This window comes from Muscardinus avellanarius (genome assembly GCF_963383645.1).
Source record: "Muscardinus avellanarius genome assembly, chromosome: 15".
NCBI lineage: Eukaryota > Metazoa > Chordata > Mammalia > Rodentia > Gliridae > Muscardinus > Muscardinus avellanarius.
Window position 1 is genome coordinate 81,693,486 of NC_137801.1, and position 25,910 is coordinate 81,719,395.

The following is a 25,910-nucleotide window of genomic DNA, read 5'->3' on the forward strand; positions in this document are numbered from 1 at the left end:
TTTGCTCCCTTGGTATAAGCTTCATCAGTGGTCAAACATGCCTTCAATTTAAAGAAATATTTTGAAAAGACTCCTTATTGGCACCAAAATTACCCCTAAAATGCAGGAGAAGTTTCTGTGATGCTAACTTCTCAATGCCATTTTTAGAGTTGCACAGGGCAAGCTTCCATGAAATACCTTAAATGCCTAAAGTATTGGGGCTGACAACAGGCCTAAAAATGAGGAGATTTCAACCTTCCCTCCTTTTGAGAAAATGCAGCTGTTTGAACACTGCCCAAGAGGAAAACGCATTGAGAGCTATCCACACATCACACAGCCTTTCCACAGCAGAGGTCTCTCCAACACCCAAAGGCGTCGGGGCCAAGGGGTTCCTCATGCACTGTCTGAGCAGCAGTGCGGGAAGGCAGGGGATTCTTTCATTGCGGCCTTTGCATACCCTGCATCCCATTAGGTATCTAAGCCTTGTTAGTTTTAAATGATTCTCACCGTGGCCTGGATAAATGTTCTCCAAAGGCCCGTGTGTCCCTAGGTAATACTATGGGGAGGGGGTGGAACCTTTAAAAGGCGTGGCCTAGTGGTAGGCTTCCTAGTCACTGAGAACAAGCCCTTGAAGGGGAGCGTGAGACCCTGGTCTCTTCCTTTCTCTTTCACATACTAAAGGTTCCCCTTTCCACAGGCCCCAAAACAAGAGTCAACCACACACGGACTGAAACCTTCAAAACTGCAAACCCAAATAAACCTTTGTAAAAAAGTTGTTGCACTAATGGAAAACGCACTAACACAACTTCAACTCAGTTTGAGTGAGTGAGTTTCAATATTTTTATAAACATATGTACTGGTAAAATCCATAAACTCACACCAACATTTTTCTTAGAAGGAACAGAGCGGCACAAATTGAATGGCGACTTCCAAGGCTGCCAACGTCTTGCCCGTGGTACAGTTTGCCGGTTCATTCTCCACTAGCTCAGTTGTCCTGGACAAGCTCCAGGTGCCGTGCGTAAGAGGCGGTCCTGGAAGAGTCACCACCAGGACCTGGGGAGCGTGCGATTATTGTTCCTGCCTAGGAACGAAGCATGATGGGAAACTACGAAGTGAAAAAAAGTGTGCCAGCAGTGCAGGGGCTCTCGCACTTTGTCAGTGCGTCACCCGGCACCGCGCCCTCGGGCCATGTCCCTTAACTGTACACACAGGGTGTTCTCTAGTCTACACCTGGCTCGTCACAACTTCATTTTCTATTTTGTGTAGACAGTGATATCCTCTTTCAAATTCTCCCCTTTCCCTTGAATATCTTTGCTCAGTTGTTTTAAAAAACTTTATTCTTTCTTTCTTGTGTTTGCTACTAAAACCTAAACTGAAGCTTTATTTATTTTTGCAGTACTGGGGGTAGAAGCCAGGGGCATTCTACCTCCAAGCTACACCCCCAGCTCTATTTTTCATTCTTTATTTTGAAGCAGGGTCTCACTGAGTTGCAAAGGGCCTCACTAAGTAGCTGAGGCTGTCCACGAACCCCAATCCTCTTGTCTCAGCCTCCCAAAGCTGGGATTAAAAGCGTGTGCTACCACGCCCCACTCTAAATTGAAGCTTTAAATCATGTCTGAAAAGCATACAAGTTCTATTGACTAAATGGCTATTAAGGAAATGGGAAGCCATCTATTTTGGTAAAAAAAAAAGGCAGCCAGCGTCATCAAGCTTGAAGTCCCTATTATGGTACCCAACGCTGCTTTGAAACAACTTTTATTTTTTAAAAAATTACGTTAGTATTATCTTATAATTTTCACTATAGACCTATCTTATTAGTGATATTATAAATTTTTGTTGTTATTGTTTGTTTGTGTTTGGGTACTAGGATTGCACTCAGGGACATTCTATCTCTGAATTATCCTGCCATCCCCCCTTATTTTTTTTTTCCTTGAAATAGGGTCTTGCTAAGTTACTGAGGCTCTCCAAGAACCTGTGATCCTCCTGTCTCAGCCTCCCTAGTACTGAAATCACAGGCGAGAGCCACCATGCCTCGATGGGTTTTTACTGACTTTCCCAGAAACTGGATGACAAGCCGGTCATCACACCCACCGGAGAACGGGAACCCCAGCTGAGCCATGAGTGAAGCCTTTGAGTGTGGCCCGTCCACGAGTGTGAGGACCCAGGGTCGGGCCACTTCCTTTACATTCTCCCTCATGCTTCAGCTCTGGAACAGTAAGTCCCACTTTCCTCACTGTCATCTTTCCTCAAAAGCCTCCTCACAAAAAACTAGAGGAACTAAATGTAAGTTGACTGGAAACAGTACTCACTAAAGTACAAGAATTGTAGGCTTCGGTCAGAAGTATCTTTTATTAGTTGCTATAAAGTAGCATACATGCTTAATATGCAAACAGTCACTAAATACTAAAAAGACTATGGGGTGCTTACAGAAGATAAGAAAGGCTAATGGGCCTCAGACAGGCCTCCCACACAGCTGCACACAGGCTGGAGATCTATTTCCCTGCATAAAGCCTAGCCACTGACTGCCAGGCCTCACACAATTACAGCTGGCCAGAGATGTGGGAAAACAGTTTGGCTTAGTGTCTTTTACCCCATCCCAGAGGAAGAAAATTTATCAACAGAAACCAACAGTAGCAACAAAGATTCATTTCCAAGTCTTTAGAGGCTGACAGCCTTCAGGGGGCTACTTCCTGTGCACTGCGGGGACAACACAGAAAGAGAAGGGAGGCCCCGCCCTGGCACCAGGAGGCAGAACCAAGGAGAGGCAGCACTGGAAAGGGCTCCAAGTTTACAGCTGGGCTTCACGTGCAGGGCCTGCCTTCACCACCACTTGCTCCTGCAAGTCCAACCGTGAACATTAGCCACAATTTCAGAGTTACGGTACCCCAGATGACAGTGATTTGACTGTTGGATGAGACCAATGTGACTACAGTCATAACTAATGACATTTGCCATGTGTGATGCTGACGTGATTACGAAACATAAAGAGTTACTGAAATATAAACACCCGGAGAACTCCTCTATAGGTAACAAAAGCTATACTACTCGCAAAGAAAGAATACCTATTAGCCAGATATATTGCGACCGATCCGAGTTTGGATCTCTCCACCGAGAAAGCGATCAGCTTCTGGAGCAGTACCTTTTAAAACACAGAAGCCAACTCAACATACAGCCAGGCCTCTTATCCAATGTGTAATTTCTTCATTATGATGGAATGCAACAAAATAACTCGCCCCTGGGCTGCTCAGTTTCAGCCAAAACAAATGCAAATGGCTTGTCAGATGACAGCTGCCTGATAAGGCTCCTCTACAAGACCTGCACGCTTTACTTTTTTTCCGTGAAACTTGGGATGAAAGGCAGAAGGCAGGAAGAGAATTAATGTAGCATACAGTCTAAAGGCAATGCTACAACCGTGATTAAGTAGAAAAGTTAAAAGGCACAGATTTTCCACAGCTTCGCTGCGTGCAACCCATCCGTGTAACAAGTTGACAGGCCTAGCGCGTCCGCTCCATCATCCCCTCCGACAGCTAAAACGCAGCGCTGCATCCCTTTTCAGAGAAAATTTGCGTCTGCACCATGAAGCGTTGTACATTATTTCTTAGCACTGCAGGGGGCTCAAGTCCATATGGAACCTTCACAAATATTACCACAGATCAAACCAGCGGCGTTGGAGGCAGATTTGACATACCTATTTAAATGAACAGCAGGGGTCCTTGGGAGCCTCGGGCGGTGCGGAGGGCCGCGTGGAAGCCGAGCAGCAGCTCCATTACTCAGCAAAGACACCCTGTACATTCATCATTCATTTCATTTCTGCCAGGGCAAGAAGCTCATTTGCCCAAGGTCAACAAAAAGCAAAAGGAAGGTTTTCTTTTTTTTTCCCCCAAGAAATAAATGTAGCTGACAAGTGGGGATTTTGTCCTTTGGGTTTGTGGAGCACAGATAAACACCAGATGAGTCTAAAAAGCAGGGTAAACGTGGGCAGATTCGAGCCACTGCAGTCTGACCGTGGGTAGGGGAAGCCCCCTGTGTACTTCTGGAACTTTGAAAAAAATCATATAATGGGCAAAATTGAACTTGACATCATATTGTAAAAATAAAATGGGGGTTCTGCCGTTAAAGTGAGTATTGGCATCTGGTCTTTTTTTATAGCAGTCCTGGAGAACTTTCCCAAATTTGCACACTCTCAAACACAGCTCTGAAACTAAACAAAACTGCTCATAGGATACTCAAAAGCAGCGGGAGACCCATGAGCAGTAAAATCATTTCTTGGGTTGTTTCGGGAGCCTGAATTCTCAACTCATACAAGGCCTCAACCTACAAAAAGCAAACATTTCACATGAATAAGAAAAACCAAGCCAGGTGACTAACTGACTTTCAAGGTCGATGCCTTCTGGTCCCTGGCAGCACTCCATCTCAGCTTCCCTCCTCTGGGAGGCCAAACGCACGCTACTAGTGAGGGCCTTTCTCCCAGTGCGATTTCTATTTGCAAATAAGAACATTTTAAGGACAATTTGTATTTATTCTGATACAAATAGTATAAAGTGTACTGTTGGCAAAAATAAGTCCTCTCATCAACATACTATCCTACCATTAAAAGTCTTATTTTTGTCCGTTATAAAATACGTAGTAAATTCTTAAGCTGAGAAATCTCCAGTACAGTAGCTTACAGTTCACGTTACTTATCACAAATATAATGTACTTACATGCATTAGTGAGTAATAGGACTGTTTGCCAGTATAGAAGAGAAAATGAAATGGACGGCCATCTTCTCCCCACTGGATTGCTAAGAAAAAAAAAAATAGATGAAAATAAAAAAAAATAGGAGACAGATCAAATGGCTATATTTAATGTAGTTAAGAGACACATTTATAAATCTGTTTAAATTTTAAAATAAAAAATAGTATTTACAATTCATATATTTAGTTTAGTATATTTAATAGGCAAATATGTTAGATATTTAATATCCATTATACAAAACAATGTTTATGTCCTTTAATAAAGTACTGCATGCCGGGCGTGGTGGCACACACTTGTAATCCCTGCGCTTGGGAGGCAGAGACAGGAGGATCTCACAGGTTCGAAGCCAACCGCAATGGCTTAATAGACAATAGACCCTGTTTCCAAATAAAAAGTATAACATAGGTCTGGAGTATAGCCTGGAGGTAGAAGGGCTTCCAGGAACCCCAGTACCACCTCCCAAAAATAAATAAATAAATAAAATTTTAAAAATACAAGAAAACCCACAAAATACTTCATGAGACTCTGTAATTTATCTTAAATAAAAACACATAAAATAGACAAATTATCTGTTAAAACAAAAAATTATGTTGGTTTTAAATACAATGTACTCTCATATTCTTCAAAAGGAGCACTGCCAATCAATCATACAGTACAATCAGAATTCAAAAGCACGTAACAAACTAAAACACTAAGGAGCTTATTAAACAAATTATCTCACACAATTTGTTTCAACCTGTGGTAAGCTTATCTCTGAGAGTCTAAAATTCTACTAGAGAAAGGGCCTCAGAAAAGAAGTTACATGTAATTCCTTTTGCAATACAAATGGTCACTGGCATCCAGAAGCCCCCAAACAAGCTGAGAAATAGCTCTGCTAAGGAAAGTGAGGGAGCCCTCACTCCAGGCCCTGGGCCGAGTTTCTGTTGAGCTGCTTCGTTAACCATTTGTATCAACTCCTGTACATTTAAGATCACAGTCCTGGGTCCCTTACGGGAATTGTGAATGATTTTCTCCCTAGTCAGCTACTTTCTTGTTATTCTGTTTATGGTATCTTTCACAACCCAAAAGTTTAAAATATGTATCTATAGTTGAATTTGTTAATTTTTCTCTTTTTACAGTGTTTCTCAACCATTGCTCCATTACTGATCCCACTCCAGAGACCCTTTCATTTTTACCCCAATTGCCGCCCTACTCATGACGCGGTTTATGACGACACGCTGCACATGGCTGAGGAGCAGAAACCAGGGAAACAGCCAGGTCTCCTGACTCCTCGTGAGACATCCTCCCCTCACTGAGGAGGCTCGCTGAGGCCTGGGCCTCCCCAAAATTACTTCCCTGTATTTCCTTTTGAAGTTTGTATTTGTTTTCATATTCAGATCCTTTATCTGGAATTTGCATTTGTAAGGCAGAAAGCCCAGTATTATTCTGTTTGGTAAAGAGTCTTTATAGCTTTTATCCTTCTATAGTTTTTTATTTTTTGTTGAATATTACCTGTGTTATATGTACAATGTCTTTCTTCTCTGAGAATAATTAATATTTAACATATAGGAGATGTTTTTTTCTGTACTAGAGATGCTACCCAGGGGCATTTTACCTCCTAGATACACCCCCAGCCTTATTTTTATTCTTTATTTGAAAAAGGGTCTCACTGAATTGCAAAGGGCCTAAGTAGGAGCTGAGGCTGTCCGCGAACTGTGATCCTCCTTCCTCAGCCTCCCAAATGCTGGGATTACCAGCGTGCGCCACCAGGCCTAGCTAGACATGAGCCTTTTTTTCCTCCCTTCCTCCCTCCCTCCCCGTACTGGGGATGGAACTCAGAGGCAGTCTACCTCTGAGCTATATTCCCAGCCCAATTTTTTATTCTTTATTTTGAAACAGGTCTAAGTTGCAGAGGGCTTCACTAAGTAATAGCTGAGGCTATCTGCAAACTGTGATCCTAGACATGAACCTTTTTAAGTGAATACACTTAACATGAAAAACCAGAATGTCATAATGGCAAAAACAGATTTAATTGGGTATTTAGATTCAAAGTTACATTTGCTAAAGTCATATGGATAAATGCATTTCTAATACTATTTTAAAGACTTCACAAAAATCCTACATATTTCTCAATATTTGTCTTTATTATGTAATAGCTTTTCATTTTATTATTATTCAGTCAGAAAAGACAAACATAATGGTTATAAATAAGAATGTACACTTAAGTTTGGGTTGACTTTTAAGTTAAGCTTCATGTCATCCATACACATACGCACACACTTGATTTCATAATGTGGGTACATCATCCATACACATGTATATATTCATATATACACATAATTGATTTCTTTAAATCTAAGGTGACACAGATTTTAAGATGTCCCATAATATACTTTTATGTACCACAAAAATGTCACAAACTATAGTATGTATCAAAACTTATATTAATACAACATGCATCCTATTATCAAAGATATTAAAGTTTGAAAAACATGTCTTAGCTCGGCATAGTGGAGCACACCTGTAATCCTAGAACATGGAGGCTAAGACAGGAGGATTATGGGTTTAATTAAGACCAGCCTTAACAACCTAGAAAGACTTTCAGTGACCTAGCAAGACCCTGTTTCAAAACAAAAAAATAAAATGGGGCTGGGGATTAGCGCAGAGGTAGAATGCCCCTGGGTTTAACCCTCAATACCAAAAAAAGAAAAAAGAAAAAAAAAGAAAAGAAAAGAAAAAAGGAAAGGAAGAAGATTAAAGAAAAATCGTGTCTCAGATTCATAAAATCTAGTATAAACACCTGGTGAATAGGCTATTCGACTCTACTAGTTCACCCATTCTGTACCTCAACCACCATTTTAATCATCAGAGCATTTTGCTGCATTTTGCTACCACATAGAGTAAGCTCTTTCATTCTTTTTAAAATTTCTCACTTCTTGTACTTTTTAAATTAATAAGTTTCTCCCAAAAATCATACCAAGCCTTTGACAGGCAATTTGTTCATTTTGAAAGTAGTAACCCTACAATGTTATCTTCCCTTACAGGAAAATAGACACTTTCTTTCAACTATTAAGATTTTTGCTCACAGTCTTTAATATACAAACCTCTTACCTAGTTTACCTGTTTTATCTGTATTTATAGTTTAGCTTTTGTTGCTCTTGATAGCTCTTCTCATTTAGTTATCTATAATAAATTTTAAAGTATATAACTTTAATTACACAATACATTGTTCTCTTACAGGCTATAAGAATTCTCTGGCAAGATGAGTTTAATGTTCTAAACTGCACATTCACCTGTGTAACTAAATGAAATAAGTACTGTTTGCTTGTTTTAAAAAGAAAGTAAGTAAACATAAATGGTATTATACTGCAGTTAAATCACACATTTTTAGCTGCTTTCCCAGCCCACCATCTCACCTATGCTAATACAATGAGTTCTAGCTCACTCCTATACAGCTGTGCGTATGGTACGGTATTACGATGCTCTCTGTGCCAGGCCCCTTACCTCAGTGTGCTTCAATATGACCATCTATGAAGTGGGGGGAATAACAGTATGTGCCTAATAAACCACTGGCAAGGTTTTGAGTTAGAACACAAACAGAGTGTCCCTGTTATACTCTTAAGTTTCACTAAATGCTAGCTACTGTTATTATTTGGGAGGTTTCTTTTTTTTTTTTTTTTTTTTGGTGGTACTCGGGTTTCTGGAAGCCCTTCTAAGTCTGGGCTACACTCCCAGACCTATTTTATGTGGAAACAGGGTCTCTTAAGCCAGCATGGCTGGCTTCGAACCTGCATGATCCTCCTGTCTCTGCCTCCCAAGCGTGGGGATTACAAGCCACGCCCACTATTTGGGAGATTTTTCAAATTAATTAGAATAAAGTCACAGAAATCTTCCATTTAAAAAAACATATTCTCTGAATGTTTTTATTTAAAATTTCTTAATACTCGAGTGGTGATGTGCTCAGTGGAACAGCATTAGCTTGGCATGCGTGAAGCCTGGATTTAACCCCACACTGCACACGCCGCCACACCAAACACCTTAATACTGTCCTCGTATGTCTTCTTTCCTTTGATTAGATTTGCTGGCAGATTGGTTTCATTGGCTCTGCCAAAGAAATACTTGGTTTTATCTATCATGCCCTTTACAAATTTCTTTATTATGCTCATCAATTCTGTTTTTCTTTTACTGGATTCCTGAACATTTACTTCATCTATTTCCAGCCTTTCTTAATTACTAATAATATGTGTTTGTCTCTGCATAATACAATGTCTACATTCCATAAGATCTGATAGGAACTGTTCTGTCATATATCCCTAGACAGTCTGTCATCTCAACTTTTATTCCTCTAACTCAACAGAGATATGGTTCTGTTGGTTTTAAGTCAGAAAATCTAATTGATACAATTTCATTTTTTTGATTTTGCAATGTTTTCCCTATGACTCATTATATCATAAACTATTAATATTCCATAGGCATCTGAATACAAAATACTAACTGTAGCTATAAAATCATGCTGCTATTCAATTCTTTATAGCCTTAGTTAAGTTTTTGCTTTAAACAAACTTTATTTATTTATTTATTTATTTATTTATTTATTCATTTGCGGTACTGAAGATGGAACCCAAGGGCGTTCTACATCCGAGCTACACCCCCAGCCCTATTTTTTATTCTTTATTTTGAAACAGGGTCTTACTGAGTTGCAAAGGGCCTCATTAAGTAGCCGATGCTGTCTTTGAACCGCAATCCTTCTTACTTAGCCTCCCAAACGCTGGGATTATAAATGTGCGCCACCATACCCGGCTAACTGTTGCTTTATAACATTTCGATGCTAAACGTTTGGTGCAAAAGGTCATCCAATGCACGTAACGGCGACAGGCTTTCACCAGTGTAAGTTAGCGCTCTTGCCTCAGCGGCTGCCCTCACCCCAGGACACCATGCTGTCTAACAGCAAGGGCTACGACTGGCTTCTGTCACCGGCCGAGATGCAGCTGCATTTCCCCAATCTTCTTATCACTCGTTGAGCAGAATTTTTATGTTCACTCATTCTATAAGTTTCCATCTTTTAACAAAGGAAGTGGTAGTAAATTAGAAGTGCTATAATCTATCCAAATCTAAAGTTGACTTATTTTTTAAACACAGAAAAAAATCAGTTTTTCCTATATTTACAAATTACAACAAAACTGGATGGTAGGAAGGTGTGCATCAAAAGCTATGTTGCAGCCGGGCGTGGTGGCGCACGCTTGTCACCCCCGCGCTTGGGAGGCAGAGACAGGAGTATAGCGCTAGTCTGAGGCCAGTCTTGCTGACTTAAGAGACCCTGTTTCCAAATAAAAATATAAAATAGGTTTGGGAGTGTAGCCCGGAGGTAGAAGGGTTACCAGGAACCCCAGTACCACAAAAAAAAAAAAAAAAAAGCTATGTTGCTATTTCTAAAGAAGCAGTGCTTAAATATACAGAACTGCAATGCAAAACAATCCTACCAACACTGACATATTTTAAAAATAACACATGGGCGTTTTGCAGGTATATACGGAACTTTCAATTGTTGAATAGCAGCTTCTCATAACAAGGAACTTCTAATACTGAGAAGTTGCTATGATTTGAATAAACAATTCTTAGAGGGACAGATGCATTGGAAGAGACAACAGTAGAGATACACAGAACCAAGAGAAGAGGGGGAGGAGCTAGGAAGCCTGAGAGGTTGAAAATAAGAGGAGCCAGAGAAAATCACCATTACAAACACTTACAGAAGAGCCACAGGCATCAGTTGCTGTGCTCTATGAATGTGGTTATGCTACAAAACTGAGCATGATATTTTACATTTGCAGGGGCATTTAACACAGCATTCATTTATTTATCCAAAAGCTATTATCAAATTGATGTTAGATATAATGGATCATATCTAAGAATTGAGAAAATAGGATATGCAGAACATATTCATAAAGAGATTCAAATTTTTTTTTTTTTTTTTTTTTTTGTGGTACTGGAGATGGAACCCTTCTACCTCCGGGCTACACTCCCAGACCTATTTTATATTTTTATTTGGAAACAGGGTCTCTTAAGCCAGCAAGGGGCTTCAAACCAGTGCAATCCTCCTGTCTCTGCCTCCCAAGTGCGGGGATTACAAGCGTGCACCACCACGCCTGGTGAGATTCAAAATATTTTAACAACTGATTCAAAAGAAAGATCATCACTTCAAGAAGTGATATGAAGGAGAACAGAAGCATTGTTCAGAAAAGTTCCCACTTAGCAGAAACACTAATGTAAAACACACACATTTTCTGTAGGAACATGGGCTCTTACCAGTCGCTGTTTAACTGGGACTGCAGCACGCTGACTCTGCTGCCTGCGCACTGACTGCAGCCTGTGGCTCTCAGGCTACTCTAGCTCTATCTGCACATTTCTGCTACTGATTTACATGCTCACCAAGAGTCAATTGTGTTTATCCCCAAACCAATTTATTACAGCTGCACTTATTTCTATAATTACTGTACATGAATTAAGTATTACATAAACAGATGAAATATGAGCATAAACAAAGTAGTTGCTGCCTCTATGAAAACTAAGCTGAATGCTTTAGAAAGATTCAACGGCAAACTGCAAAAAACATGTTGTGTTCAACTTTAGTGTACTGGAGGTGAAAACTGATGGAAATACAGGTATATTCTGCACTATAGTTTCTTTCTTTCTTTTTTTTTTTTTTTGCGGTAATGGGGATGGAACCCAGGGGCATTCTACCTCCGAGCTACACCTGCAGACCTATTTCATATTTTATTTGGAAACAGGGTCTCACTAAGTTGCTGAGAGCCTCACTAAGTAGCTGAGGCTGGCTTCGAACCTGTGTGATCCTCCTGTCTCAGCCTCCCAAACACTGGGATTACAAGCGTACACCACCACGCCCAGCTGTACTATGGTTTCTTAAGAAGTTTCTTTAAGTTCTTTCTTCCACCATAAGAAAATTAAAACTAAAAAAATGTGGATGAGCCGGGCGTGGTGGGTTCATATAAACCAAAGTTGAAAAAGTTACCAGCAGGTATAAATCAAGCTCTTCTTTAAAAAGGCATGCTAATAATAAAAGTAGTGTGATATTAACATAGGCATACACACTAACCTGATCTAATTTTAATATTGTTTAATAGTTGGCAAACTCCAGTCACTCATTATTAGTTACAAAATATGTAAGAACTGTTGATATGTAACCAGACACAAAAATAAGGAGGAATTATTTTATTCTTGGGCAAACTTACCTCTCTGTTTTGGAAAAATCTGTTCAGGATGCTGGAAAATAAATTTAAAGTAGATTAGATAATTACTGTAACATATAAAACTAAATAAAAATTTTAAAAAAGTAATTAAGATAACTACCTTCATTATTGGCCTGGCTTGCTTCTCAAACAAACCACTTGGAAAAAGGTATGCAATAGCTCTCTGAAAATAATACACAAAGGTTAATTAACAGCTGTTATAAAAACAAGTTTACCTTATAACAGTTATCGCATGCTTACTGTACAACAGATTTTGAACTAGAGTTCACATTAATTCTCATTTAGTAATTTTTTTAATGAGGTAATAAAATTACCATCTACTGCCCACAAAATTAAACTGGTTGTTGACAATTTTCAAGTTTTAGCTTCAAATGTGTCACTCCCTGAATGTGATGCCACACACCTTTTATTTCTCAAGAAAAACTAGAGATGTGCATAGATACCTTCTGGGTAATGTGCTCAGTCCAACTTGCGTTGGTCACACAAATAGGGGAAAAACAAACCCAAGGAGCAGGCTCTATGTCTCCCCCACTGGAAAAGCGCATATATCAGCAGTGCAAAAATATCCATAGGTAAAATAATCGAATCCAGGTTCCAATCAATGACAGGTCTCTGAATGGACTTAGGCAGGTGAGGCAAGGTCTCGGCCTCTGTTCTGGCCACCCCCTCGCTTTCCAGCTGCCGTGGCACAAGTGGCTGCCCTCTGCCGCACACCCAGGCCGGCCCCCTGGAGCCGGCCGACTCTGGACTGCGCGCTGAAACTGTGAGCCCAACAGCCCTCCCCGCTGTGTTGCTGGTCAGGCATTCTGGCCACGGTGATGGAAAAGCAGAGGGAAATAACACTGCTCATGTATTTAGATGCTATTCAACTTTTCTTAGAAATTTTATTTTAGTTTTTAGTGTTGGGGCTAGCACATGCTAAGCACATGCTCTACCACTAACCTACACTACCCAAGTCCTTCCAGTTTTTAAATGACATTCTTTCCAAACAAATTCTCTCAGGTGCCATTTCTCAATGGGGTGCTCCTGACACCAGGTGCACCTGGTGAAGACCCCAGTCACACTGGTGAAGACCCCAGTACAGGCAACTTTTCAGAGTGCAGAACATCATGGTGCTTTTTCAACCTGTACTGTTTTTACGACAAATTTCCCCACACACATTTCCAAATAACCCCCACCCCAGAAGGCAGCACTGGCTTCCCTGGGAAGAGTGGCTGGAGCCTCGGGGTGCTGTCTTAGCACTGCTCCCCCTCAAGGACAGTGTGCAATGTCCTTGCTGGACAGCCAGGGGAAGGCTGTGGCCTGAGGGCTTAGCATCTGGACTGAACTCTCCATGACCTGGTGCACACGTAAAGACAGCGCAGCCGCTCTTCCGTCCAGGCAGTGAATGTGCTGAGCCAGCCGACCTGAAGAGGGGCCTCTGAAAAGGGTGTAAACCCAGTTGTATCAGGGACCCCAGCTGTGTCTCTGGGTCAGGTTCCCTTCTCTCATTAAATGTTTACAGGTAACACTGGCAGCACCTTAAAAACAGAGGTAAACATCAGAGTGCTAATTTAGTACACCCTCTGCCCCGTTTTTTATTCTTTATTTTGAAACAGGGTCTCACTGAGTTGCAGAGGGCCTCACTAAGTAGCTGAGGCTGTCCACGAACTGTGATCCTCCTGTCACAGCCTCCCAAATGCTAGGATTACAAGCATGCGCCACCTCGCCCGGCTCTCTATAATATTTTAAAAGTCGTATTTCCTATTTCTCTTCTCTTAAAAGAACACAGATGCTTCCAATCTTAGTTTCCAAATACATAGTCTCAGTATAGAGAACTGAGTCTGGACTAAATGGCTGACTGCAGGCCAGAAGCAGACAAAGAACATCTTCCTGGGTCAGAAAATAAGCAAGTACTCGAAAGGACATGGATATCAGCTCCAAAGGGCTCCCGGGCCAAACTCAGGACAATCTGCTGATCAAAAAGAACAATGAGGATGCCCAATAATACACTCCATTTGTAGGTGTACGTGTGTTCAAGTCTGGGCATGTGTGTGCATAATAAAATATCAAAGGACCCACGGGAGAACCATATCTAGGCTGCACAGAGGGTACAAAGTAGTTCCTGTTACAGTGACCCTTTTCCTCTGGGAGTGTGTAGTCCTGAGGATTAAACCCAGCATCCTACAGTGCATTAGATACGTCAAGTCAAGAGGAATCACAAGTTCAGGGGAAAGAACGAAAAACAAAGGACAGAAGAACCTGGAACAAGTGCAGGAATGATAAATGAAATAAGCCAGCTGTTGGTAAACCAAGTCACAGAACACAGAAGACAGAAAAGAGAGGCTCCCGGCACGCGGCCTGCCGCGTTTAGTACGCACGGAACACCACTAATATGACCTAACCTCTTACTTCCATTTGTCTCCTATGGGTGTTCTTCACAGAATTTTTACAAATTCTGAAACAAAGGGCTAGCAGGCTTTAATTAAAAAAAAAGTTGCTACTTTCTAGGTCTGCTTAATTCCCAGTTAATACAATTGTTAAAATCCCAGTAGGCGAATAACCGTTTGAAACAAATACAAACAACGAGAGAATTCTGAGTGTTAGTACTGAGAAGAACAGCTTAGAGATGTGTTTTGGGCAGAGCAGTATGTGCTATAAAACAGGAAAACCTTTACTTTCTCTACCTTGCAGAATTCAGAAAAAAAGGGAGTGATGGACAAGAGAGAATGGGATCAAGAAGTAAAAACAATCCTTACTGTGTTCCCGTTAGAACCATTTCTATCTACTTGAGATTTACTAAGATACTTGTAGAAGCACAGCACAAAGCAGGCTCAGTGAATGTCACAGAGATGCACAAGAATTCTCAGTTAACATAAAGCACATTATTTCCCATGTTGAAACTTAAAAGTATTATTTCCTGTATTGAAACTTAAGTCATACATTCATTAGTTCTGTTTCCAGATGAAAAGAGAAGAGGTTAAGGGCTAGTTCAAAATCACATAAGTGGCGAAGCCAGAACGTGGACCTTATGAAATTTAATTTGGGAATGTGATCTTCTTATACCAGGGAACGAATCCAGTTCTTTAAGATAACAGACTTACTTCTTCACTGACACCAAAGATGTTGGCTATTTAGTAGTAAGACTTAGAGAAAAATCCAAAAGAAATCCAAGAAACTGATTATTCACTTAACTAAATATTATTCAAAATATTTACCCCCACCCCCACATCTGAGTCCTAGGCACTATGCTAGAAAGATGGACATGATCTGGCTCCCAGCCTCGTTCAGCAGGCAGAGACAACACAGGGCCTCTTATTATACATAAAATAATATAGCATAAGATATACGCAGAACCTGAGACAGAACCACAGCTAGGCTACACAAAGGGTGCACAGCAGTATCATTACTGTTGCAGTGACCCTTTTCATCTGAGTATGAATAGTACTGGGGACTGAACTCAGCATTCTACCTCTAAGATACACTCTCAGCCCTTTTTATTTTTTGTTTTGAAACAAGGTCTTGCTAGGTTGCTGAGGTTGGCCTCAAACCTGCAATCCGTCCAGTCTCAGCCTCCCGAGTGTTGGGATTACAGGCATGCAACACTATGCCCAGCAACCTAGAATGTTTTGATGTTTCTCAATTCTGGTTCCAATATACATGTAATGTACATACATAGATACATGTGAGTCATGAATCTTTTGCTTTTGTGTATTTGTAACTGCTTTATTAAACTGTTATTTCATGCAACCACTTTCTTTCTTTTTATTTTGGTGGTACTGGGGTTCCTGGAAACCCTTCTACCTCCGGGCTATACACCCAGACCTATTTTATATTTTTATTTGGAAACAGGGTCTCTTAAGCCAGCAAGGCTGGCTTCGAACCAGCTCAATCCTCTTGTCTCCGCCTCCCAAGATCCTCCTGTCAAGTGCAGGGATTACAAGTGCAGGGATTACAAGCGTGCACCACCACACCTGGCTCAGGCAACCACTTTCTACATTTTTACATTTCAATTTATTCTTTTGTAGTACTGTGAAGTATTTTCTTATTTTTGTGTGTGTGGGTCTGGGGATGGAACCCAAAGGCATTTGACCTCAGAACTACACCCCCTGCCCAATTTTTTATTCTTTATTTTGAAACAGGGTCACACTAAGTTGCAGAGAGCCTCACTAAGTAGCTGAGGCTGTCGGCGAACCGCGATCCTCCAGTCTCAGCCTCCCAAATACTGGGATTACAAGCGTGCACCACCACGCCTGGCATGAACTATTTTCAAAACTGACTCTTCAGGTATTTTGGGTTGTTTCAGTGAAAGACAATATATAAACAAAATGGCAGAGTGATACTATTTATACCTCCAAGTATTCCCTTTCTTTTAAATAACACGAGACCAAAAAAAAAAAAAAACAAAAAACAAAAAAAAAAAAACAACAAAAAAAAACAAGTTCCTAAGTTCCTATTTGGGAAGGAATGAAGAAACAACCTTCTAGCCAACAGGGTCCAAAAGAGCTTCCTTTGATGATAGAAATATTTTATAATTTGTGATGTCCCATGATAACCTGTAGCCTCCATGGCTTATTACGCACTTGATATGGCTTGTGCAACTGAAAATATACATTTTACCTTATTTCATATTAATTAATTTTAATTAAAATAGCCACATGTAGCTGGTGGTGACCATAAGACTCTAGGTGGTTTTAGTCAGTTTTCCTCTCAAATTGCCTTCCTACCCCACAAACACTATGCTTAAGATTTCACCTTCCTTGACCAGGATTACACAAACCTAGTTCAAGACCAGGCTGGCTAGGGGGAAACCACCACAGGGGCACACGCCTGACTGCGTCAGCTCTGCGGGGCCCCAAGCTGAGCCATGAGGGCACCTGTGCATTTCAGCAGAAAGGCACTTGCTCCCGCCCTTCCAAATATAAGATTCAAATCTACATCTCCACCTCTGCCCCACTGATGGCGCGTGGCTTTCTTAATCAGCTTCCCTCCAGCCACCAGCTCAAGAGATTTCACTAAGCTCTTCCTGAACAGGTAACAACTTCATTCTTACTTTTTTAGTTAAACATTGTTTGCTCTATTTTGAGAAAACAATTCATTAGAAATACAACCTTCCATGAACTGATATCATGAGTGTGCAGGGCTTCCCAGAGCACACAATAATTAGAAACACAATGTTCCAATGGACAAGAAAGCATGAAGCTTAACCTAAAACATTCCGACTAAATTCACCACCTTGTTCAAACAAGGTAATTGTTACAAAGAACAAGTAGCATAAATGGTTGGGAGCAGAAGCCTATCTCACACACAGTTTTAAGTTAGAGTACAGACTTGTTGGGAAAGGCTCTGAAGTACAAAGAAGGAAAAAAGAAAATGAGAAACAAAGAAACAAGGAAGTGTTGGGGCACTTCAGTCTTCTATAGCAGCCCAAACGTTCATCATATTAGCATGAAAAATAAGGCAAAATTTAGATATGATACATGAAATTAGCCAACTAGGAAACCAAAGGAAGGCACAAGGGAAGGACTCACTGCAGATGTGGCCTTCCCGCTCACAGTAGGTGTTCTTTGTGTGGCCCTTAGTAGGCACACCAGAACAGGCGCCACGACCACCAGCCACGACCCTCTGACATCTTAAGCAAGAGGAATCCGGCAGGCAGTTCACTCCAAGCTGCGGCTTGCCAACCACGCGAGAATTAACAGAAGTTTTATAATAATCTGAAATAAAGTCTTTCTCCCTTCTATTCAACCTAAATAAAAATTATTAATTAAACCAGGAGACATCCAAACCCTCCACAAAAACAAAAAAGAAAGTGTCTGTATCTATTGGGAAGAAAAGAATGGGATTACATTTAATGTTAAGTACTGAATCCTTTAAAACTTCTTGGACTACAGCATGCAAGGTGTGCTTAACCTGAATAGAAAATAAGAAAGCTCACATAATAAAAAGAAAGAGAAGGTATGTTTTTAAAATTTCATCTAGCTATGTCATAAAATAAAGTTAAACTCACTAGTAAACATGGTTCTTTTTCAAAATTTTTGAGTTTTAACCAGAATACTGATAATTTAACAGTTCCCTAAAATGAACACAAAGTATTTGACTGTATTTTAAGGCTTAAGTCAAAGTATAAAAGGATAGTGGGCTCAACCCAGGAGAAGCACTGGGTCAGGAATGCAATTTCTATTAATTAGGTATCCCAGCTGGGCAGTGGGTTTGCAGCTGTTAACTTGATCAATGACTTACCTAAATGTCATCTCTACTGATTCGCTTATAAATTACCAGCAAGTGAGACTAATGTACAGGTGCTAATTTATTTAAACTGTTCTCTACAGTTCTACATAGCTTTATAAACTGCATCTGGCACCTAATGTTAGCTGTCAGTTGTACTTAGACATGCCTGTCCTAACGACTCTGTTCATTAGAAGTGAGCACAAATTATGAAATATTGTGAAAAATGATACATCAAATGGAATGGGCACAGCAAATCAATTAGAGAAACTTCATACAGCATATTCACACTTAGGAGAATAAAACATTCTGGTTTCAGAATGAGGTCTATAATACCAATTAAAAAGTAATTGGTAGACTTCAGCAGTGTTATATATCAATTTGCTGGCTTTTTTCCTGAAATTCTATAGTAATGGAGAACTTAACTTTTAATTCTCAAATAAAAAGACATTAGTAAATGCAAGCCTGTATTCATAGGATTTACTATGAATGAGACGTCTCCGAACTACAATTTATAACTACTACCTGCTCAAAGAGGCCATGTAGATATCAGTGCTACTTAACTTTTCTGTGTTTACAGCAAGATTGAGTAAAAGAGTGTTTTGGTACAGATGAAGGATTCTGGAACAAGAACACTGAACAAAACGGCCACCAACTGTTACCCATCTCTGGCACACCGATGCGGTCCAGAGCCCACAAAGCTCCACGGCCGTGGCTGCACTATTCACCTGGCCATCCTGTTGCCTGGGGGTGGAAAAGAAAAACTATTCCTGCCCTTGGTAACACACGCACAGGCTTACTTCTTTACAGCCTCCACACACACAGATTCTTCTTTTATAATTGCTCTCCACTGCATAACAAAACCCACTCAGCTCAATGTTCTATCTGACAGCTTCCTCCTCACACTAATGAATGCTGTTACAGCCAAAAATAATTTGTGCACACCCATCAACATTTGGCAGTAACCTGTGAAAGAAATGGGGCAGGAATTGAGAATCCTAGCATGAAGGTCTATTTTCAAACTATTTAGCATGCATGTAAGCACTTTCCACCCAACGCCATATCTACTACTAGTTCTTAGAGGCCACATGGTTCTTCCTGTTACATCTTCTGAAGCTTATCAGTAGCACCAGAGTGGCTGAGTGGTAATAGGAATCATAATTTGTTTCTCTTCAATATAACTGAAGCAAACAGAAATTAAACTGTTTTGAAATAGAAGAACCTATACCTGCCAACGACAAGTTGCCTTTTAATTTGCTACCATGCCAACTAAAAATATTTTTCATATCAATTTAACAAAAAGATTATGCATTAAATAATATAGCAAAGCAATTTCTCTCTTATTTTTTGTGGTACTGGGGATTGAACCCAGGGGCATCACTAAGTTGCAGAGGGCCTCATTAAATAGCCAAGGCTGACCATGAACCTGTGACCCTCCTTTCTCAGCCTCCCAAGTATTGGGATTACAAGTATGTACCAAAGCAATTTCAAAAAAATTCCAACACATAGTACCATAGCCTTAATAATAATAAGTCTTATTAGATGATGTAACTTAAGTATAAATACCAACCGTGACAAGCATTGTTGAATAAAATTACTGTTATTTAAAAATTCTAGCCAGGTGTGGTGGTACATGCTTGAAATTCCAGTACTAGGAAGGCTGAGACAAGATCATCTCAGGTTTGCTGCCAGCCTCAGTAACTTAGAGAGGCCCTCAGTAACTTGGTGAGACTGTTTCAAAATAAACAGGTCCAAAGGTATAGCTCCGAGGTAGAATGTCCCTAGGTTCAATCTCCAGTACCAACCAAACAACAACAGAAAATCTATACTTTGTATTTCTTTTCCTTTTACCAATTCACATCTGTACTCTTTAAAAAGCCTATTAAACCAGGAGTGATGGCACACATTTATAATCCCAGTACTTGAGAGGCTAAGACGGAGGATTGCAGGTTTGAAGCCAGCCTCAGCAACTTAGTGACAGCTTGTTTCAAAATAAAAAATAAAAAGGACTGGGGTTGTAGCTCACAGGTAGAATGATGCCACAGAGTTCAAACCCTGGTACCAAAAATGAAAACAGTAATAAAAGATAAAAGCTTAATTAAATCATGAAACATTAGCATGTAAAATTAATAAGGCATAATTCTCACACATAAATTATATTTGCTATATTCAGTAAGGCCACATTTCTATTCAAACTCGGTCCTCTGAAATAAAGTTGTAAACCTACAAATCAATGAAAAAGACTGAAGAGGAACTGAAATAGCTGACATGAAATTCATGGATTTGACATAGGAAGGGCATAGGGCCCTCATTCGGAGGTAATGGCTCATGGTTTTAATTCACATGTCTAACGAGTTTAGTTATGCCAGAGGCCAGCAGGCAGGTGAGCGCGCTGGAAGCAGACACACAGCAGAAGACATCTTGCCAAGAACGGAGACGACAAAAATCACTAGCCGCACCACTGGGCTGCTCAGCACAGGGCAAACACACGCTGTGCGCCATTGTGCTGAGCCCCGTGAAAGGGGATCGGAGCACCGTGAGGCCAGACAACACTCACTACATCAGAAAGGCTGGAGAGAAGGCAACCTACTTAGAAAATGTCACCTAAACAGTCTTTGGATAAAAAAGATCTTCTGATATCCTATGAAGAGCAAACGTGGTAACGTGTCAGGCTCTTCAACAGCATCACAAACACAGAAAGTTCCAGTAGGTGTTGATATACTTCATTACAAATAACAATTAAAATAGTTTTCCCTTTTCTGAAAACTCGCTTTATGAAATATCTAATCTCCTGATCATATAAAATAAGAAAAATATATCTATTTTTGATTTATATATTAAAAGTCAAAGATATTATATAGAAGCATTATAATTTCTAATACGTAACTGCAACTGTAATGGGGGTTTAAATGTAATTTTGAGCTGGGCATGGTGGAGCACGCTTGTAATCCCAGCATTTGGGAGGCTGAAACAGGAGGACTGTGGTTTGTGGACAGCCTCAGCTACTTAGTGAGGCCTTCTACAACTTAGTGAGACCTTATTTCAAAGTAAACTATAAAAAATAGCGCAGGGGTTATAGCTCGGAGGTTGAATGGCCCTGGGTTCCATCCCCAGTACCAAAACAACAACAACAACAACAACAACAACAACAACAACAACAAATCGAAAGGGAAAAAAAAAAGAAATACAATTTTGATTTTTGAATAAATTATTGTCTTCAGAAATAACTAAGCATTTTTTCAACATAGAAATGTTAATAAGATTCATCATCTATACTTTCAGTTTATTTACACAGCTAAGTCCTTTACAAAAACAAGAGTTCCAAAAACAAATTAAAACAGGAATCATCATTGGTATAATAATGAAAATGCTTTGGCAAGAGCTGGTTGTCACTGTCCTGTGTTTCCTTTATATCTATCAGATGCCAAAGGAACCGCTAAAATTAACAAAACACTAGAGCAGCTCAGCGATACAAAATGTGAACGTAAAGCGGGATCAATCACTTGCAGCAAAGTCTAACACAGAAGAACTAGCCAATCAGTGTCAAGGAAAATGGCGAACACTCACTCCACACGGGCTGCAGACACCAAGCTAGGCGAGACACGGTATCAGCCTCCCTGTAGGTCAACCACCAACGAGTCAGTAGGCTCCACAGTCAGTATTCCGGGGCCTCTCCCAACATTCAGCCTCAGGGGCACGGAAGATTTGTGAGACAAAGGCAATTAGAGAAAGAGGGAGTGATTCCAGTTATGGCAGACTATATTTATTACTACTGATAGGCCTCGGAATAATAACACATTGCATTAATCTCGTGCTCTTTAGTCATATCTTGAGGCAATCAAGTATTATTTTGGACATGAGAAAATCAAGTGACAGAAAGCTGTGATTTGTTCGACATTACAAAGCTGGCTGATGACAAAGCAAAGAATTTCCTAACACCAAGTTCTGCATCTTTCGACATCACTTCAATTACAATGAATTTATCAAGACAAACTAGAAAAAATTCATGTAATAACAAGGTTTTTCATGGTCTGTATTTATATTCCTCATAAAAAATTAACTTCCTTTTAGAAAATCTATCTACCTATTTTTCGTGGTACTAGGGATTGAATCCAGGGGCATTCTGCCTGAGATACATCTCTGGGTCTCGTCTATTTTTTGAGCTGCAGAGGGCCTCACTAAGTTGCTGAGGCTGGCTACAAACCTACAATTCTCCTGTCTCAGCCTCCCAAGTACAGGAATTACAAGCTTGTGCCATCATATCCAGCTAGAAAGTCTACACATTTTATACAAAGAATTGGTTTTTTTAATCTTAATTCATTACTTAACTGGCTAAAACTAAGAGAAATTTTTATTATATTCTATTAACATAATGACAAAATGACATCAAGTTACTTTTACCATATATACATATACACAATTTTAAAAGTACAGAACAGATGTCACTACTAAGTTTACATAGTGATGTTAAGTGTCTCTTCTCTGGAAAACAATTCCATATTTTGAGAATCAGAACAAATCACTTGTAGAAAAGGCATTAAATGCTGCCAAAGTTTGTTTCTACTAGATTGACAATGTACTCACTAAGCTGTAATATGCTTTTAGATTTCTCTAAATAGTAAAAGGATACTTTAGATGGAGTCACCAGTATGCCTGTTGTCAACACCTTTAAAAATTAAGATATTTTAATATATGAAAAAGATTTGTTTTAAATTTGTGGGAAGCCATTAAGGTTTTCCCCTAAAAGAATATTTCTGATTCAGCTGACTGTCCTTCATCCAAAGTCAACAAGGTTTGGGGTCATGGAAAGTTCAAAGTAAAAGGTCTGGGAGAAGATCAGATGGTGATGGCACGAGGGTACTGATTAACCTACCTGTAATGTATGTGCTTTGGACTGGTCTTTATTGTATTGTGGTGGTGATAGCACGAGAATATTGATTGACCTGTAACTGTATAAATACCTCTACTGAAATAAACCCAGAGTCGGCCCAAAAGAGAATACTGATATTGACCCAGGAGCAGTCGTCGGCCCAATAGAGAATATTGACCCAGGAGCAGTGGTTGACCAGTAGAGATACTGACCCAGGTGCAGGGATCGGCCAGCAGAGATAGTAGACTGGCAGCCCCGCCGACATTAGAATTAAAAAATTCTTGGAATCAAATTCTTAAGAGTTGAATTCTTCATCCTCACGCCTTTCTTTGGAGCCCGCCCGTACTTTTGCCGGCTGGCTCCGGCAGGTGGTGGCCCATATGGGGAGATTCTGAAACTGAGGATCCAGTGAAGGACACTGCTGAGTAAAAAGGAGCGTGCTTGAAGATTTGTGGTGGCGGTGAAAAACGTGGGAATTGTAATATACAATGGACTAATTAAAAGAGATGCTTTGTGCTAGAGAAACTAAGACAGAACACGAAGGCGCCTAACGTAAGAGTTGTAATATACAATGGGTCAAAAAAATTAGTTTTTTGGTTTTTGCACATATGTTAAAAGATATGCTTTGTGTTAAGCTTCCTAAGGAAGATGAGGATACTTTAGATACTGAAGAAGAGGAGCAGCTTGAGGAAACTGCTGCTCAGTACCATAGAGATGAGTTGTTATCTTTAATATCACTGCTTCAGGCAGCTATAAATCGGGCTGCAGAAAACAAAGAAGATACTAGGAGATTCAGAGTTTTCCCGGTTACTGAAGACACTGATGGTCAAGGTGTTATCAGATTTCTTAAATGCTGACAAAACTGGGCCAAGGAGGTGTTATTAATTTCTTGAATGGTGACAAAACTGGTTGCACAGCAACTGATAGATATTGGCATCTATCCTCCAAAAACAATTTTGCTCTAGTAAAATGGAAAGATCCTTGCACAGGAATTTGGAAAGGTGCCGACCCCATACTAATATGGGGAAGAAGGCATGTTTGTGTTTTTTCACAGGATGAAGATAATGCACGGTGGATATCTGAGCGGCTGGTGCAACATATGGATCAAAAAGAAATAGAAGATTCTCGGATTAATGCTGATGACTGAAAGATAGCACAAGGATATTGACTGCCCTGTAACTATATAAATACCTCTAGTGAAATAAACTGCAGGGTCGGCCCAATAGAGAATATTGACCCAGGAGCAGTCGTCGACTAGTAGAGATATTGACCCAAGAGCAGGGGCGGCCAGTAAAGATATTGACTCAGGAGTAGGCTGGCGGTCCCCCCACATTAGAATAAAATATTCTTGGAATCAAATTCTTAAGAGTTGAATTCTTCATCCTCACGCCTCTCTTTAGAACCCGTACTTTTGCAGGCTGGCTCCAGCATAAATTTTAAACATTTTTGCCTAAATACATTTCATAATTGGTGCTGGCTTATATTTTTAGTAATTGGGTAAGCAGTATTAAAAAAATGGTTTCTAATGTACAGAAACGAATGGTTTAATCTAAATACAATGGCACTTAATTTACCTATGTGAGAATTACAGTTAGCCTAGACTTTTAACTAGGTAATTATATTATAGGCCATGTCTGCTTTGTATAAATTAAACCCCCACAAAAAAATTTAATATTCTAAGTAAATATCCAAGCAATGAACTACCTACTCCAAATAACATATTAATATAATACGTATAAGGTGAAAATGTTTGTCCCTTCAGATAGAATTACAAAACTGCTGAATGACTGTTTCTCACAATAAACTAAATATGCCCTAATATCTCCAAAAAAGTAGTTAAGAGCTACTCAAAAATACTTTAGTGAAAAACTCAGTTGGTAATGAGAACTGTTACTCACAGGCTATAAGGAAACAGCAGGAGCATTTTTAAACAACAGTTACAAAGTAAAAAATAAGCCAGGCCTGCTGGCACAAGTGATTGGGGAGGCTGAGAAAAGAGTTTCTCAAATTCAAGGCCAACCTGGCCAACTTAGAGAGACCCTGTCTCAAAATAAAAAGGACTAGGGGCATAGCTCAGTAGTAGAGCATCCATGGGTTACATTCTCAGTACCAGGGAGAAAGAAGAAGGAGGAGAAGAAGAGAAGAAAAAGGAGAAAAACAAAACAAAACAAAAACTAAAAAGCCAACCTATGAAGACAAGCAGACAAAGCTAGACCCAGATGGATTTGTGAGTGAATTCAACTAAACCTTTTTAAGAATTAATACCAATTCTTCACAAACTCTTCCAAAAATGGGTAAGAACTTTGCCTAACTTATTCCATAGTGGCCACTATTAGTCTGATATCAAAATCAAACAAAGACTTTTTTTTTTTTTGGTGGTACTGGGGTTCCTGGAAGCCCTTCTACCTCCGGACTACACTCCCAAACCTATTTTATATTTTTTGAAACAGGGTCTCTTACGCTACAGCGGCTGGCTTCGAACCTGCGCGATCCTCCTGTCTTCGCCTCCAAAGCGCGGGGATTACAAACGTGTGCCACCACACCCGGCCTCAAACAACAATTTTATAGGAAAACTATAGACTATTATCAATTAGATGCAAAAATCCTTAATAAAATGCTAGCAAACCAACTCTAGAAACATGTAAAAAGGATTACACAAGTGAAAAAGTAGAATTTATCTTATGAATACAAAGTTGGTTTAATCTTCCAAAAGTAATTAACATGATATACCATAACCATAGAATAAAAGACAAAAGACATTTGATTATAAAAAAAAAAGTAGAAAAAGCACCTGGCAATATTCAACACCCATTCAGAATAAATAACAACAAAAGTTCAACAAATTAGGTAAGAAAAAGAACTTCCTGAATCTT

General features: G+C 39.8%; 1 protein-coding gene across 1 annotated transcript in view; it reads right to left on the bottom strand.

Annotated features, from left to right (window-relative positions):
- The window catches only part of MRPS9 (mitochondrial ribosomal protein S9), a gene marked incomplete at both ends in the record, with an annotated part of 57,275 nt that overhangs the window by 15,533 nt on the left and 15,832 nt on the right, over window positions 1-25,910 (bottom strand). Inside the window, 3 exons of the mRNA XM_080711735.1 lie at window positions 4,683-4,762; window positions 11,943-11,973; window positions 12,061-12,123. Of these exons, the coding sequence (XP_080567861.1) occupies window positions 4,683-4,762; window positions 11,943-11,973; window positions 12,061-12,123 (174 nt within the window). The remainder of the gene's footprint in view (window positions 1-4,682; window positions 4,763-11,942; window positions 11,974-12,060; window positions 12,124-25,910) is intronic.